Here is a 13,722-nt window from a genome sequence, read left to right on the forward strand (position 1 = left end):
AGACGGCGTAGGGACAGACTGGACACGAGGGAGCTGGTCAGGCGGGGGGGGGGGGTCGGACTGGACAGGAGGGAGCTGGTCAGGCGGGGGGGGGTCAGACAGGAGGGAGCTGGTCAGGCGGGGGGGTCAGACAGGAGGGAGCTGGTCAGGCGGGGGGGTCAGACAGGAGGGAGCTGGTCAGGTGGGGGGGGGTCAGACAGGAGGGAGCTGGTCAGGCGGGGGGGTCAGACAGGAGGGAGCTGGTCAGGTGGGGGGGGGTCAGACAGGAGGGAGCTGGTCAGGCGGGGGGGTCAGACAGGAGGGAGCTGGTCAGGCGGGGGGGGTCAGACAGGAGGGAGCTGGTCAGGCGGGGGGGGGGCAGACACGAGGGAGCTGGTCAGGCGGGGGGGTCAGACAGGAGGGAGCTGGTCAGGCGGGGGGGTCAGACAGGAGGGAGCTGGTCAGGCGGGGGGGCAGACACGAGGGAGCTGGTCAGGCGGGGGGGTCAGACAGGAGGGAGCTGGTCAGGCGGGGGGGTCGGACACGAGGGAGCTGGTCAGGCGGGGGAATTTGCTGTGTTAACTGGTTCCACTCAGAGACCCTCGGCGAGCTAAGCTTTGGGTGCTGGAGCTGAGACCTCGTGAATCTGTCAGACCGCTGGGACTCTGCAGCCACAGGGGGGAGAGAGAGTGAGAGAGGGAAATCACACAGGACCTGCTAACACCTTGCCCTTCGGCTCAGTTAACAGCAAATACTATATCTAAAAAATGCAATTTGTTCTAAAATGAAAATCTTGTTTTCAGGTGTTACTGAATATGCAGAAAGCAAATACCTGCAAGAACAAACCACCTAGACAAGGTAGTCTCAACACCAGTGACAGGGTTTCCTTCACTAGGCTAACAACAACAGAAAGGAGACATGACAGGCTAGCGGTTTTGCAAGGGCACTACCGAGACACACATTGCACACTAGTGCAGCTCCAGGTCCAGACGAGCTCTGTCTTACCTGAGTCGACTCGCGAGGCTCCCTCACGCCCACATTCAGCACATTGAGAGAATTGGCTCTTTTCATCCTGCAGAGGGAGAGGCGGCTTATAATAATAATAATAATAATAGCTTACACTTTATATAGTGCTTTTCTGGACACTCCACTCAAAGCGCTTTACAGGTAATGGGGATCCCCTCCAACACCACCAGTGTGCAGCCCCACCTGGATGATGCTCCAGAACGCTCCCCACACACCAGCTCTCAGTGGGGAGGAGAGCAGAGTGATGACGCCAGCTCAGAAAGGGGGATTATTAGGAGGCCAGCTTAGAGTGACCGAGCACCGGACACCACTGGACGACACTCTCAGCATCCCCTCCCACACTGCAGTCTGCTCTTGTCCCACCAGCCCAGCTGCCTCAGCAAGGAAAGGAAAACTCAGTCCACTCTGCACACCACTTTTATTACAAGTATCTAGTTTTCTGGATTAAAATAAAATGAGGGTTTAGAGATTTTTCCCCCCCATGTCAAACATGACCAGTATGCACATCAACCCCTCTGAGCTGCTGTTGAGGAGCTTGCTTGGCAGCTGTTCCAAAGCCACAGGGCTCCAATCACACCTGCTGGCAACAGTGGGTCCTTCCCTCCCCCACTAGCCCCGGAGATATTCCTCTGTGCTTCCCTCATTAAGGCACAACTCCCATCCCGCACACACAGAAAAACTACATTCCGTTTCGGATCTGGAGGAAGCGGAGTCCGTGGCCAGTAGTGACAACAAGGAATCCCTCAAGTTTAGGAAAAAAACATTTGCATAAAAAAATAATCCTGCTGAAGTGTTAAAGTCTCCTACTGTTTACTGTCCCTGTTCTATCCACCCCACATTTGTCAGGGCAGCAAGCATCACAAAATGCTTCTAGAAAGACTGTTAATGTCTTTATCACATCACTTCCAGTGACCTCTGATCCAGTTCAGGCTCACAGTGGCCCACAGCCGATCCCGGGAAACACTGGGCCCAGGACACACACCCATCGCAGGGCACACACAGACACAAACACCCAGACACTCACGCCAGGGCCAGTTTTCCCAGACACCAGGAGTACCTGGAGGAAACCTACGCAAACACAGGGAGAACATGCAAACTCCACACAGATAGCACCCCAGGAGTTGAACCCGGGCCCCAGCACTTCAAGGCATCACTGAGTGACCATGTTGCCCAGACCATGAATATACTGTGGCATATTTTACAGGACGTTTATCATTTTATAGTACAATATAACGCAAAACACATTACTTCTGGCATAATCTAAAGTTCTGCCTGAGTGTCTCAGAGTGCTTTTTGAATAAACACCCGAGTGTTCCACTAACAGTAGCCTTAGGAAATCATGGAAGAGCACATAAAAGAAAAGGCTGATGTTTGAGGCCCACAACACGGACCCTTCACACAAACGCCCAGTGAGCCTGGGGAATCTGTGCTGCAGCTGTCTGAACAGGAGGTACGGAGAGCTTTCCGACAGGTGAAGCCACGCAAGGCGGCTGGCCCTGATGGCATCCCCTCCTGTGTTTTACAGGCATGCAGAGCGCAGCTGGCCCCTGTCTTCACTGTAATATTTAACATGTTGCTATCCCTGTCTACTGTCCCACTGTCCCAGTGTGCTTCAAGAGGACTACTATCGTGCCACTACCTTAAGCAACCAGGGTGTCATGTCTGAATGACTACCGCCCGGTGGCACTCACCTCAGCAGTCATGAAGTGCATGGAGAAACTGCTGAGGGGACACATCAACAGTATTGTCCCGGACTCCCTGGACCCCCTGACTTTGCTTATAGGAAGAATAGGTCAGTGGACGATGCTGTCTCACTGGCCCTTCACACCACTCTTGAGCCCCTGGACAAGAGGAACACTCGTGCCAGGATGTTATTTATTGACTTCAGCTCAGCCTTTGACACCATTGTGCCAGGCAGGCTGCTGGTCAGACTCGGGGGTCTGGGCCTCAGCAACTCCATCTGCAGCTGGGTCCTGGACTTCCTGACAGACAGGCCCCAAGTGGTGAGGATTGGGAACAAAACCTCATCCTCTCAGATCCTCCACACAGGGGCCCCCAGGGCTGCTGCCTGAGCCCACAGCTGTATTCTCTATTTACACATGACTGTGTGGCCAGATTTAACAGCCACCGCGTCATCAAGTCTGCTGATGACACCGCAGTAATCGGTCTTATCAGCAACATTGATGAAACCGCCTACAGGAGTGAAGTAGCAGAACTGGTGGAGTGGTGCCACAACAACAACCTCACACTTAACATCGGCAGAACAAAAGAGATTATAGTGGACTTCAGGAGGCACGGAGGAAGAAACACCCCCATCATCATTCAGGGGGCTCCAGTCGAAACTGTCACCACCTTCAGGTTCCTCGGCCTCCAGATCACTGAGAGGCTGAGCTGGTCAGAGACCACTGCTGCCATCCTCACTGAAGCCCACCAGCACCTTCACTTCACTTCCTGAGACAGTTAAGGAAGTGGGGGATGAGCAAGACAACACACCAATTTTTACCGTAATACCATTGAGTGTCCTGACCGGTGGTATTACGGTGTGGTATGGTGGAGCCACAGTACAGGACAGAAAAGTCATACAGAGGGGTCCGCGCAGACCGAGCTACCCTCCATCGACCGGATACATCTCGAGCGCTGCCACAGCTGGGCTCGAGCTATACTTCAGGACCCAGTTCACCCTGGCCACAACCTGTTTTCACCTCGGGGTTCTGGTAGGAGGAATTGCAGTATCACAACACTGACCAATAGATTCAAAAACAATTTCTTCCCCCAGGCAGTCCGCATCTTAAACAGCTCAAATTAGCACCTGCACTTTAAGGTACTGCACTGTTTGCACTATGCCCTGTCTTGGCTCTATTATAATGTCTATTGTCTAAATGTATTGTCCATGTCTGTTTGTCATTTGTGCCTGTTTTTTCTCCTACTGTTACTGGGTACAGCTGAAACGAGTAAGCATTCCAATACATGTGTTGTATACGGCAAATACAAATCTCGAATCTTGAATCCTTTCTTTCCAAGGATGATTGTGTCCAAGTGCTGTGTCCAAGAGTTACCCAACAGAGATCAAACCTCCAACACTCCCTACTTACATAAAATGTGTCCCCTCACAGCTAAAAGATTATTTTAGTTACCAAACAGCCTCTCAACAAAAACCATTTGTGCCTTTTTGCAGGAGGGTTTGTCAACTTAGATAATTGCCCCCCTGATACATTTTCGTCAGTTTTTGCTCACTTCAGCAGAGATGGGGCTGAGAGAGGCCAAACTTCACAGCTCTCTGGCAAACTCACACAGGCCTCTCTAATTTGACAAACAACTAACACATGCTACTGGCGGATTTTCTGCTTATAACGTGACAGCTTAGCAGTTCTACAATCCAGGGCAACAAACCAGCCTTTGTTCTCCGAGATGTATTTTGTTTACAGTTTAACAGTGTTGGTGTTAATTTTTCCAATCCCAGCTGTCATCTCACCTCATCTAATAACACCCCCCTACGACCTGTAAAGAGATCAATTGCGAACAGGAGCTGAAAAATCTGCTTCCCTCATGTGCCTGGCAAAAATTCGTGCTTTCAACATTATCAACTCGCGCGTGATCCCCAAGCCCGGGCAGTGCAGTGTTTGAGCATGCTCTGTTTCAGGGTTGGTGGCGTGCCGCAGTCCCAGTCATCTGCTACTTAAAGACAGCGCGATCGCACACAATGGCGCTCTGTGCGTTAGACGTAGCGTGGCAGCTCGGGTTCAGAAGGGCTCCAGCCCCAAGCCCCACAGCAGTACTGCCCTTCGCGTACCCGGGATTGCGGGGGCTGCTGTCCTGTGCGCCCACGCCCTTCAGCTTGCGGACCAGCTTCTCGCTGCTCCTGCGGATGGACTCGCGAAGCTTCGTGAACGAGCCGCTGCGTTTGAGACTGCCCAGACCGTCCTGCACAGAGAGAGAGAGAGCCAGCTGCGTCTCCACTATCCACATCAGTTCCTACCCTTCCTCTGGAAGGGGACAGAGTCGTCCTGCTCCTGTTAGCGCTCCAGCCTCCTTCCGAATGCCACGGACAAACAGGCCCTCACCTGTCGAGAGCTCCCGTCTCCTGTGTGGAACCACATGGGCCTCCCATCACCTGGGAGACACAAACCAAGCAAAGGAGGCAAAATGAGAGGCTCAGATTTCTTACTGCTTACAGGGAAATTAATAAAATTCTCTCTGCACAGAAATTAAATCCACTGAGGGCCCGCCGAAGGAACACCGGGCTCGAGGAATTTGAAGCCCGTTACACTAGTTGTATTAAAGCTACACAAAAAGTCTAAATCTCAATTGCTTTTCTACTGTGTCAGTAGAATCTGCCCAGGAACCTACAGCTCCTCAAACTGGAATGGATTAAACTCATATGCCGATATCCTAGCTTCTTTTAAGAAACTGCTGGATCGCATCCTTCGATAAATTAGCTTATAACTACCAAACAGACAAGATGGGCTGAACGTCCCCCTTGCGTTTGTACCTGTTCTTAGGTACCAAGTTACCTTCTACTGATCCAAACTCCTTCTCGTGGGCTCGCGTCAAGATCTCCTTGTACAGAGCCTCTGCCTGCCGGTACTTTCCCTGCTTCAGGTAACAGGAGGCCTGCGGCACAGAGCACAGACAGAGAAACACCCACTGCTCAGCCAGCGTGCAGTCACACCTGACCAGCCCCTCAGTACCCATCTACAGGGAGACTGAACCTCCCCGCATTCAGCCTGTCACAACAGAGTTCCTACACGGCGTTTACAGAACTACACTTCCACTTGTGCATTAAAACTGAGGCAGCTATGTCCATCTGTGTTCTGAGTCCAGTACCCAAACCACAACGCTTACCCAACAGTGCCACATATACAGTCTATAAATATCTTAGAGCACACGAACAGCAGGCCTCAAAGACTGAAATCCAAATCACCCACAAAAAACAGTTTCACTTCTGAATGGGGCACATTCATGTACAAACGCAAAGGGGCTCGTCTTGGCTGATTAGAAGAACTGCCTTTCGCCCGGGATACTGGAGCTCGGACAGAACCCAGCCCAGAGCCGGGACGCCAGGAACGCACCAGGTTGTTCTTGGTCTTGGCCACGTTGGCATCATCCGGGCCCAGGCGGCTCTGGTAGATGTGCAGGGCCCTCTCGTAGTACTGCTCCACCTCCTGGTACTTGCCCTGGTTCTGACACAGCAGCGCCAGGTTATTCAGCTGCTTGGCGACGTCAGGGTGGTCTGTGCCCAGAACCTTCAGGGGGGGAGGGGGTGCAGAGTCAGTCGGCTACGGGTCAACTGAGCACAAGAGTGCAGATCAACCACAGATTCGACCACAGCTGCCATCTGCCCACACACACACACACGGACTCTGGACACTCCCAGTGGGTCTCACCTTCTCCCTGATCTCCAGCGCTCTCTTACACAGCGGCTCGGCCTCCTTGTACTTCCCTCTCTTCCCATACAGCACTGCCAGGTTGTTCAGAGTGGCTGCCACCTGCAGAGAGACACAGGCAGGGGGCGAAGCTGAGGCGCACAGGGCAGCACACGGACGCGCAAGGAGAAAGAGGTCCCGGCGCACTAAAAACCAAAGACACCAAAAACAGAACAGACAACAAACGGGCAAAGAAAACCACAAACATCAATCAAAAAGGGAAAAAAATAAACTCCACACCCAGAAAAGTGAAATGAAATTTAGAAACAGCCTACAGCAGAACAGAGAAGACATGTCCCAGCAGGAAGGCCTCCCCTGCAGAGCCCAGCACAGCGACTAAGATTCCTTATATGGTTCCAAATGGACGGAGAGCCCTTAAACACGCGTCGACCCCAGTTCCAGGCAGAGCACGAAGCGGGCAAGCTTCTGTACTGACCGCAGGGTGGTCCACGCCCAGGGTCTGCTCCCGGATGGCCAGCGCGTCGTTCAGCAGGTTCGCTGCCTCCTTGTACTTGTTCTGGTCTCTGCGGGGAGAGGGAGAGCAGACCTGCACGGTCACCGGGACAGAGAACAGAGCCAGAGCTCAACTGACCGATCCCTGGGCAGCACAGCTACCGGACAATCCTAAATGTGCTGGGACCCCTCGAGACAGGGCAGGAGTGTTATCATCCTCCCAAACTGAGCTCACCAGGTGAGTGCCAGCCTGTTACTAGACTGGAATGATAATGCTGTCTGCTGACAGTTAAACAGCATAATCATGGCTTCCATTGTGAACTTGTATTAGAGCTCTCCAGCTGTTGGTAAGCTAAACTAGACACTGCTGAACCCTGCACTGTGCTCTGTCGTATGGTAGAAAGTTGAGTAAAAAACTCTTTGAGATGCTGCTCATGATAAAAAAGACTAAACACACTAAATCTAAACCGATTTTACCGACTTGTCATTTGGTTTACAGTGGTATTCTTCCAACAAGCACTGCCTTTACCACAGATGTTACAGCAGCTTACAAAACCTCTGAACAAATATTCCACAGGAAATTAAAAACAGCCTCACCTGGACGCCACTGCAAGCCCAAACCATGCTCACCTGTACACCAGGGCCAGGATGTTGAGCATGGTGGCCACGTCGGGGTGGTTGTGGCCGGAGGACTTCTCCAGGTCCTCCAGCGCCTGCTTGCACAGCGGCACGGCCACCTCGTAGCGGCCCTGGGAGGCGTACTGGATCACCAGGTTGTGGAGGGTCCGCAGGCGCGCCGGGATCTCGTAGCCCCCCTGCTGGGCCGCGGCCTCCCCGCTGCTGTGCTGCTGGGAGACTGGGGGGCACAGGGCAAGCTCTGTGAGCTGGGGGGGCGGGGAGCTCGGCACTGCTGTGGCTCAGCTCACCTGAACATCTCTGGCAAGGAGCAGTGAAACATCTCAGCATCTCACACACGCAGATGGGACCACGGGCAATACCAGCAGTCAGCAGAGGGCACTGCATGGACATACTGTGGCCATCATACAGTATGTACTCAACATGGCTTGCGTATGGAAGGCCATGACAAACAGCTGCACGAAGCTGTTTAATGTCCTCTGTTGCTGCCCACAGCAAGGTGTCCCTAATTGGTTCACATGCATGTGCACCAACCCTGACTGCCACCAACTTACTCTGGGATGGTTCCTCCTCGTCGGTGGGAAAGAGGTCGTCCAATGAGTCTTTGCTGGAGGCAGTTTCCTTTTCGTCCTGCAGGGGGCAACAGAGAACAGCAAAGGGCATCCCTGTTATACTGATGCGCAGGGCCAGACGGAGGTGCTCGTGCACAGAGAAGGCGAGTTATTTCCGCATTCCCATTTCACAACAGGAGGCTTGGGAGCATCCTGCACTCCTCCCAGGGGTACCGGCGTACCGGCGGGGGCTCTTCCTGGTCGTACTTCTTGATGCTGCTCATGAACTGCAAGTGCCGGTTCTGCTCCTCCAGGGCCACCACCTCCTGCTCCCTCTCCTGCAGTCGCTGCTGGGTGCCCGCCAGCTCGTCCCGCAGCCACTGGTTCTCCTGGCACAGGCGGCGCACCTGCGCCCGCAGCTTCTGCTTCTCCGCCTCCAGGCAGCTCAGGTGGGCCGACAGGGCCATCATCACCTGCGGGGCGGCCGGGGGAGGGAGGGAGGGAGGGGAGCAAAGCACTGGAATCAGAACCCGGGGATTTCAGGACACAGAACGCATAAAAACATCAAGACACTGTTTACAAAAGAGCAAAAAGATAAAGGAATTCCACCAGTCCACTTCAGGCCCCTGCTCAAACTCGAGAGTAAGTAACCAGGAGTTTCCCTCGATGGATGAGCCCTTGACAGACACCGTTTCCGCACAGAGCCTGCGCCACCCGGCCCCCAGGAAGCCCCCTCTACCTGTGCTTCGTCCAGGCCCAGCTCGATCCGCTCCAGCGACTCCCGCACGAGGCCGCTCTTCTCCAGCTCCAGGCCGCCGCTCTCCCCCGCTGGCCGGCGGCTCAGCGCCTCCTGCAGGCTGGTCAGGAGCGTGTGGTTCTCCCCGCGCAGGGCCTCAAGCCCCGCGATCACCTGCCGCGTGCTGGACAGGATCTCCTCCCCCGACACCGCCGCCGACATGGCGCCCCGCGGTCAGGAGGTGCAGGAGAGAGCTCAGACCCCCTTCGTGTAGAAGCTGGCTCCTGTTCAGGATTTACACATAAACCACCCTAATAATTCATACTGAGCCGTCTTATCAGACTTACAGCTCATGGAATCTGGAATTGTTTATTGCTTCTATTAGTGGAAAAAGAACGCAGGCCTGATCGAACTCCAGATCGCTCCTACCTTGCTCAGTGTGGAAAGTCTCCTCTCACTGTAGAGAATCTCCGAGCTGCACTGTCAGCAGCCTCCACCTGGAAGAGATGCGAGACACCCTCGAGAGCAAGGAGAATAGGCACTCGCATTCAGCACAAAAACGCCTCTTCATTCAGGTAGTAGTATTTTGTGGTGCTGCCTGTTGTCTTATGTAAAGCAGCCAGGCTGTTACACGTTGTGTTGAACAAGATCAGCTGCCCCAGAGGATTAGAGCCCAGTCTTAGTTGACAAAGTGCACAGACTTGCAGGGTTGGGGTTGTGTGGGGCATTTTGTGCAGGGTCAGGTGAGGACAGCAGCATGAGTACTCAACAGACACACATGCAGAAAGCTGACAGCTTTGCTGAACCTGTTATTGGACAAACAGCAATGTCACAATGCCTGCCTGTGCTACTTCTAACACATTAGGGCTCCATGCTTCAAAATGTCCTCAAAGCCATAAGAGGGCGCCATTGGCCACGAATAACACTGACTGTAAATGCTTCACACGTCTGATGAATTGAGCACAACACAGAAACGGAGAGGGGACACCAAACCAATACTGCAGTCCAAACAAAAACAAAAATGTGGAAAACTGACAGGTTCAAAGACAAACTGGCCACATTTTGTAAGAAATCAAACTATTTCCACTTCCATCCGAGTAAGGCTAGAGCTAGTGAGGTGGGTGCAATGAGAGATTAGATTTAAAAAAAAACCTTACTAATGGTACGGAGACCTAAATGATTAATCATTATTAATATAATTCTAAGTAACTAGTAAATTAGCTGTGAACTTCCATTGCAGATCTACACAAAATATGCCTCTGATCTCATCTTAGAAACAATGTCCAACTACATATGAGTGCATTAGGACTTTCCCCTCAACTGGATGTTGAACGACTTTACAACAGTGTCATACTGGCAGGAGACAGGGGATGCAAAAGTGAAAAAAACGTGAAGCACATACAAGAACTCCCGTTGACAAGATTTTCCTGTTTACAGGCTCAATGCAAACGCTAATTAGACACAGGCCAGTTAATAAAACCTGCTGCTCAAGAAGAGAGGGCTGGATAACAAGAAATCAAGGAGACGTTCGTCCCTCTGTCTCAGGTGCGTGCCTGAAGGGCCCCAGCAGGAAACAAAGCGCTCGGCGCGAGTCCTCTCTGGCAAGAGGGATTTGAATGACAATGACAGGCTCTTTGAAAAGGTGCCTTAAACTGCAGCACTCGGAGGTATCCGAGCACAGGCAAAGTTATGCAAAATGCTTGCTGGTATCACACCCTCAGAGTACCGAGCTCCGAGAGCCGACTGCACAGGACTTGTTTCCAAACACAAACTCAAGAACATTACCGGGCTGAGGAATACCGCTTTCCTGATCTGATCTGAGCCCCTGTGTGGGGGGCAGCCCGGATGAGGACAACAGGGCCAGATGCCCTTCGTCAGTGCTCTCTCTTGTGCAAAGCTGGTCTGCACAAGTACAGCCCCAGACAAGGAATTCAACAGCAACATCAGCTGCCAGCCCCTGAACAAAGGCTGTACAATTGCCTATTGCAATGAATACGAAGAGCTCCGAACCTTTTGTCAACCGGCCCCAAGAGAAAGGAGTGGTGGGGAGAGGCTGCACACAGGACAGAGCCCAGAGCCACAGACACATATTCACTCCTCTGCTCTGTACTCGTGAAAACAGAAGCTCTAAATTTCAGTAGTCTGAGGTGGTTTGAATTTCCAGGTGCAAGTGAGTTCAATGGCTTTTTTCCCTTCCACTTAGCACAGCAAATCACTCGCTTTACAAACAGAAAATCAAATCCCAAGATGAAAAACAAAGATGTACCTGAATACCCTGATTGAGAAAAGAGTCACTCACCAACAGGGTCTGTGTGGGTCGTAATGCCCCAGTATAGTGATGGGGACTCTACAGAGTTCAGATGAGACATAAAACCAAGGTCTTGACTCGCTGTGGTCATTAAAAATCCCAGGGCTTTTCTTGAAAAGAGTAGGGGTGTAACCCAAGCGTCCTGGCCATATTTCTCCCTGGCCTTTACCCATCATGACCTCTTAATAATCCCCATCTATGAACTGGCTTCATTACTCTCCACTCCTCCCCACTGAGAGCTGGTGTGTGGGGAGCGTACTGGTGCACTATGGCTGCCATTGCATCATTCAGATGGGGCTGCACACTGGGGCTGGTGGAGGGGATCCCCATGACCTGTAAAGTGCTTTGAGTGGAGTGTCCAGAAAGGTGCTATATAAGTGTAAGCAATTATTAATTATTAATTAATACCAACTACTGAATCATTTCAAGTGCCCCTTCAATATTAACATCCTCCCTTTTCCACTAAGATCTGCAGTCACTGTAAGTTTTTTGCTCCACCAGGCTTTGGCTAAAAGAAACGCACAGCTCGTCTGCGTCTCCTTGAACAAGGTCAGCAGAAGTCAGTTTCGTTAGTCTTCCCTCTGACTCGTTGTCAGAGAGCCCCTTACTCCTGGGAAGGATTGAGGAAACCTGGAGCCCGTCCTGAGTGACGCACACACAGGGACAAGGTAGAGGTCCAGGTTTACCTGTCCTGTGTGTCTTGTGAAGGTGAGAGGGTTCCAGAGCATCCGGAGAAAACCCACACTGACTCAGGGAGAATAGGCAAGCTCCACACGGAAGGAATCAAACCCAGGCCAAAGATCTGCCTCACAGCTCCTCAAAAAGAGCACAATACTAACACCAGAGCAAATCATATTTTTATTGTTCTTACACATTTCCTTAACCCGAACTCCCAACATTGTCACAATCTGTTGCTTTTTCTTGTTTTCACACACAGATATATAAATCTTACTTTTCAAATACTGGACAGAATCTTATTCTCGGATATAAAAGCCTAGTGGAGAATCCAACCGTATAGACGTGAATAGAAGCACATCTAAGCAAGATGTAAACACACTCTTTGTAAATGCTTTTGGACGCCAGTAGATCAACTGTAGATTATCCTGTAAATTACATCATACCTTATCAAATGCAAACTCACATTAGGAGGAGGGAGGATCACTGTCAGATACAAACACAATTCATTGCATGAGAGCATTCAACTTTAGCGCTTCTAGTCACGACAGCAAGGAAACTAAGCAGACGCGAGGAGCTGTCAGTTCGACACACAATTACGGGAATCGATACGAACATCTTGTCAGACGTAATATTTACCTGTAACTAATCCTGGTCTCCCCCGGTACTCCGAGTGTTTACGCTCATGGGATCGTTTAAAGAATGGAGCTTTATTTTGCATTGAAATTACCATAAAAATAACACAACCTCACTACGAAATAGACTTGCTACAGGACCGGAACGTTGACGGGCGTCGACAGCTGTTATATTGCGTGGAAATAATCCTGGCAGTCATTCACCTGTTTTTTTGCGGCTCAGACTGTATTATACTAGCAAGCTTACCTGACATGAGCATACCCATCATGCACAACGGCTGCTGAAGATGCCATCTTGGTAGAGGAGGGCCATCTGTTGCTGTATTAAAAGGATGAAGGAAGGGGGGGTTTGAATGTATCATTACGTGTATAAACTCAAACCTATGGCTAATTAATGTCACAGTTTCTGTTTTTATAGCAAGTTATTACAGAGAGTGGAATATTTGCTTCATAGCACTCTAAACGTGTATGAACAATAGTTTTAGGTGCTCAACGGTATCTTGGTTAAGAATTCCTTCTAAATTACTTCTTCGGCTAGCGAGTCTAGGCGTCGCCATATTTGTGAAGGGGAGCACAGTCTTATTGCAGGAAAGAATACCACCTAATCTCATGTAGCAGCTGTCACAAGTAATACTGCTTAAAAAATAAACTCACTGAGTAAATATATAAAATTAACATTTTTAACACCTGCAACATGATTTACTCCACAACCCCAGAATAATACTAGACTGAATAATAATACAAATGAAGCCCTGGATTTTTATCGGGAGATAAGTTACGGGTTAATACGGTAACTCGCTGAGCAAGGCGAGTGACCCAAATCTGCTTCATGGCTGAAGGCAGAACAGAGAGCGCCTGGCCGAGCCGAGCCGTGCTGATGGGTGAATGACGTCACCAGAGAGCGCAACGGCGTGCTTAAGACGTCAACAAGAAACACACCGCGATATAATGGCCCTCAGCCCCAGCTTGTATTTACAAGACAGAACGGTCCTGCAGGAAGTACGCAGGGAAGATGTCACGACATTGTTTCCACGGAAAAATAATTCCCTAGACAGGGGTATTCCGGCAGAAACCTCAGAAGTCTGAAGAAGCAGGATTTTGTTTATTGTTATTTGTTTATACTTGCTTATCCTTTTGAGGGTGACATGCCAACTTCCACCACAAGGAGGCGACAGTGTTTATTTGTCTTGAGCAGCGAGTGATAAGACATCCAGCGATCACTTATCTTCGTCTGAATGTTTGAAGTTGAGATAAGCGGCAATTACCTTGCCCGCTATATCAAGACAGTGATGTTTTGGCG

At 51.0% G+C, this 13,722-nt stretch overlaps 1 protein-coding gene across 2 annotated transcripts; it reads right to left on the reverse strand.

Moving 5' to 3' along the window:
- Positions 1-235: 235 nt before the first annotated feature.
- On the reverse strand, positions 236-13,013 carry klc3 (kinesin light chain 3). 2 transcript variants are annotated; one of them, XM_069187733.1, is made up of 14 exons: positions 12,670-13,013; positions 9,234-9,301; positions 8,808-9,088; positions 8,311-8,541; positions 8,072-8,147; positions 7,512-7,737; positions 6,865-6,952; positions 6,390-6,491; positions 6,075-6,248; positions 5,517-5,616; positions 5,067-5,116; positions 4,796-4,926; positions 985-1,051; positions 236-644 (listed from the first exon to the last, which is right to left on the reverse strand). In XM_069187733.1, exons 3-14 carry the CDS (start codon positions 9,024-9,026, stop codon positions 558-560), a joined length of 1,551 nt encoding a protein of 516 aa, XP_069043834.1. In that variant the 5' UTR covers positions 9,027-9,088; positions 9,234-9,301; positions 12,670-13,013; the 3' UTR covers positions 236-557. The 2 variants fall into 2 exon arrangements, with proteins under 2 accessions (XP_069043834.1, XP_069043833.1); XM_069187732.1 differs by lacking the exon at positions 12,670-13,013 and adding an exon at positions 12,427-12,663.
- Between the last annotated feature and the right edge of the window lie 709 nt (positions 13,014-13,722).

This window comes from Lepisosteus oculatus, chromosome 3 (genome assembly GCF_040954835.1).
Source record: "Lepisosteus oculatus isolate fLepOcu1 chromosome 3, fLepOcu1.hap2, whole genome shotgun sequence".
In the NCBI taxonomy this organism is placed as follows: domain Eukaryota; kingdom Metazoa; phylum Chordata; class Actinopteri; order Semionotiformes; family Lepisosteidae; genus Lepisosteus; species Lepisosteus oculatus.

Excerpts from the sequence above, each read along its gene's own strand:
- klc3 (XM_069187733.1), bottom strand. The coding sequence starts at position 9,026 with ATGTCGGCGGCGGTGTCGGGGGAGGAGATCCTGTCCAGCACGCGGCAG. Across the intron at positions 8,542-8,807 it reads TGGGCCTGGACGAAGCACAG|GTGATGATGGCCCTGTCGGC; the intron begins GTAGAGGGGGCT and ends GCCGCCCCGCAG. Across the intron at positions 7,738-8,071 it reads CGAGGAGGAACCATCCCAGA|TCTCCCAGCAGCACAGCAGC; the intron begins GTAAGTTGGTGG and ends TGTGCCCCCCAG.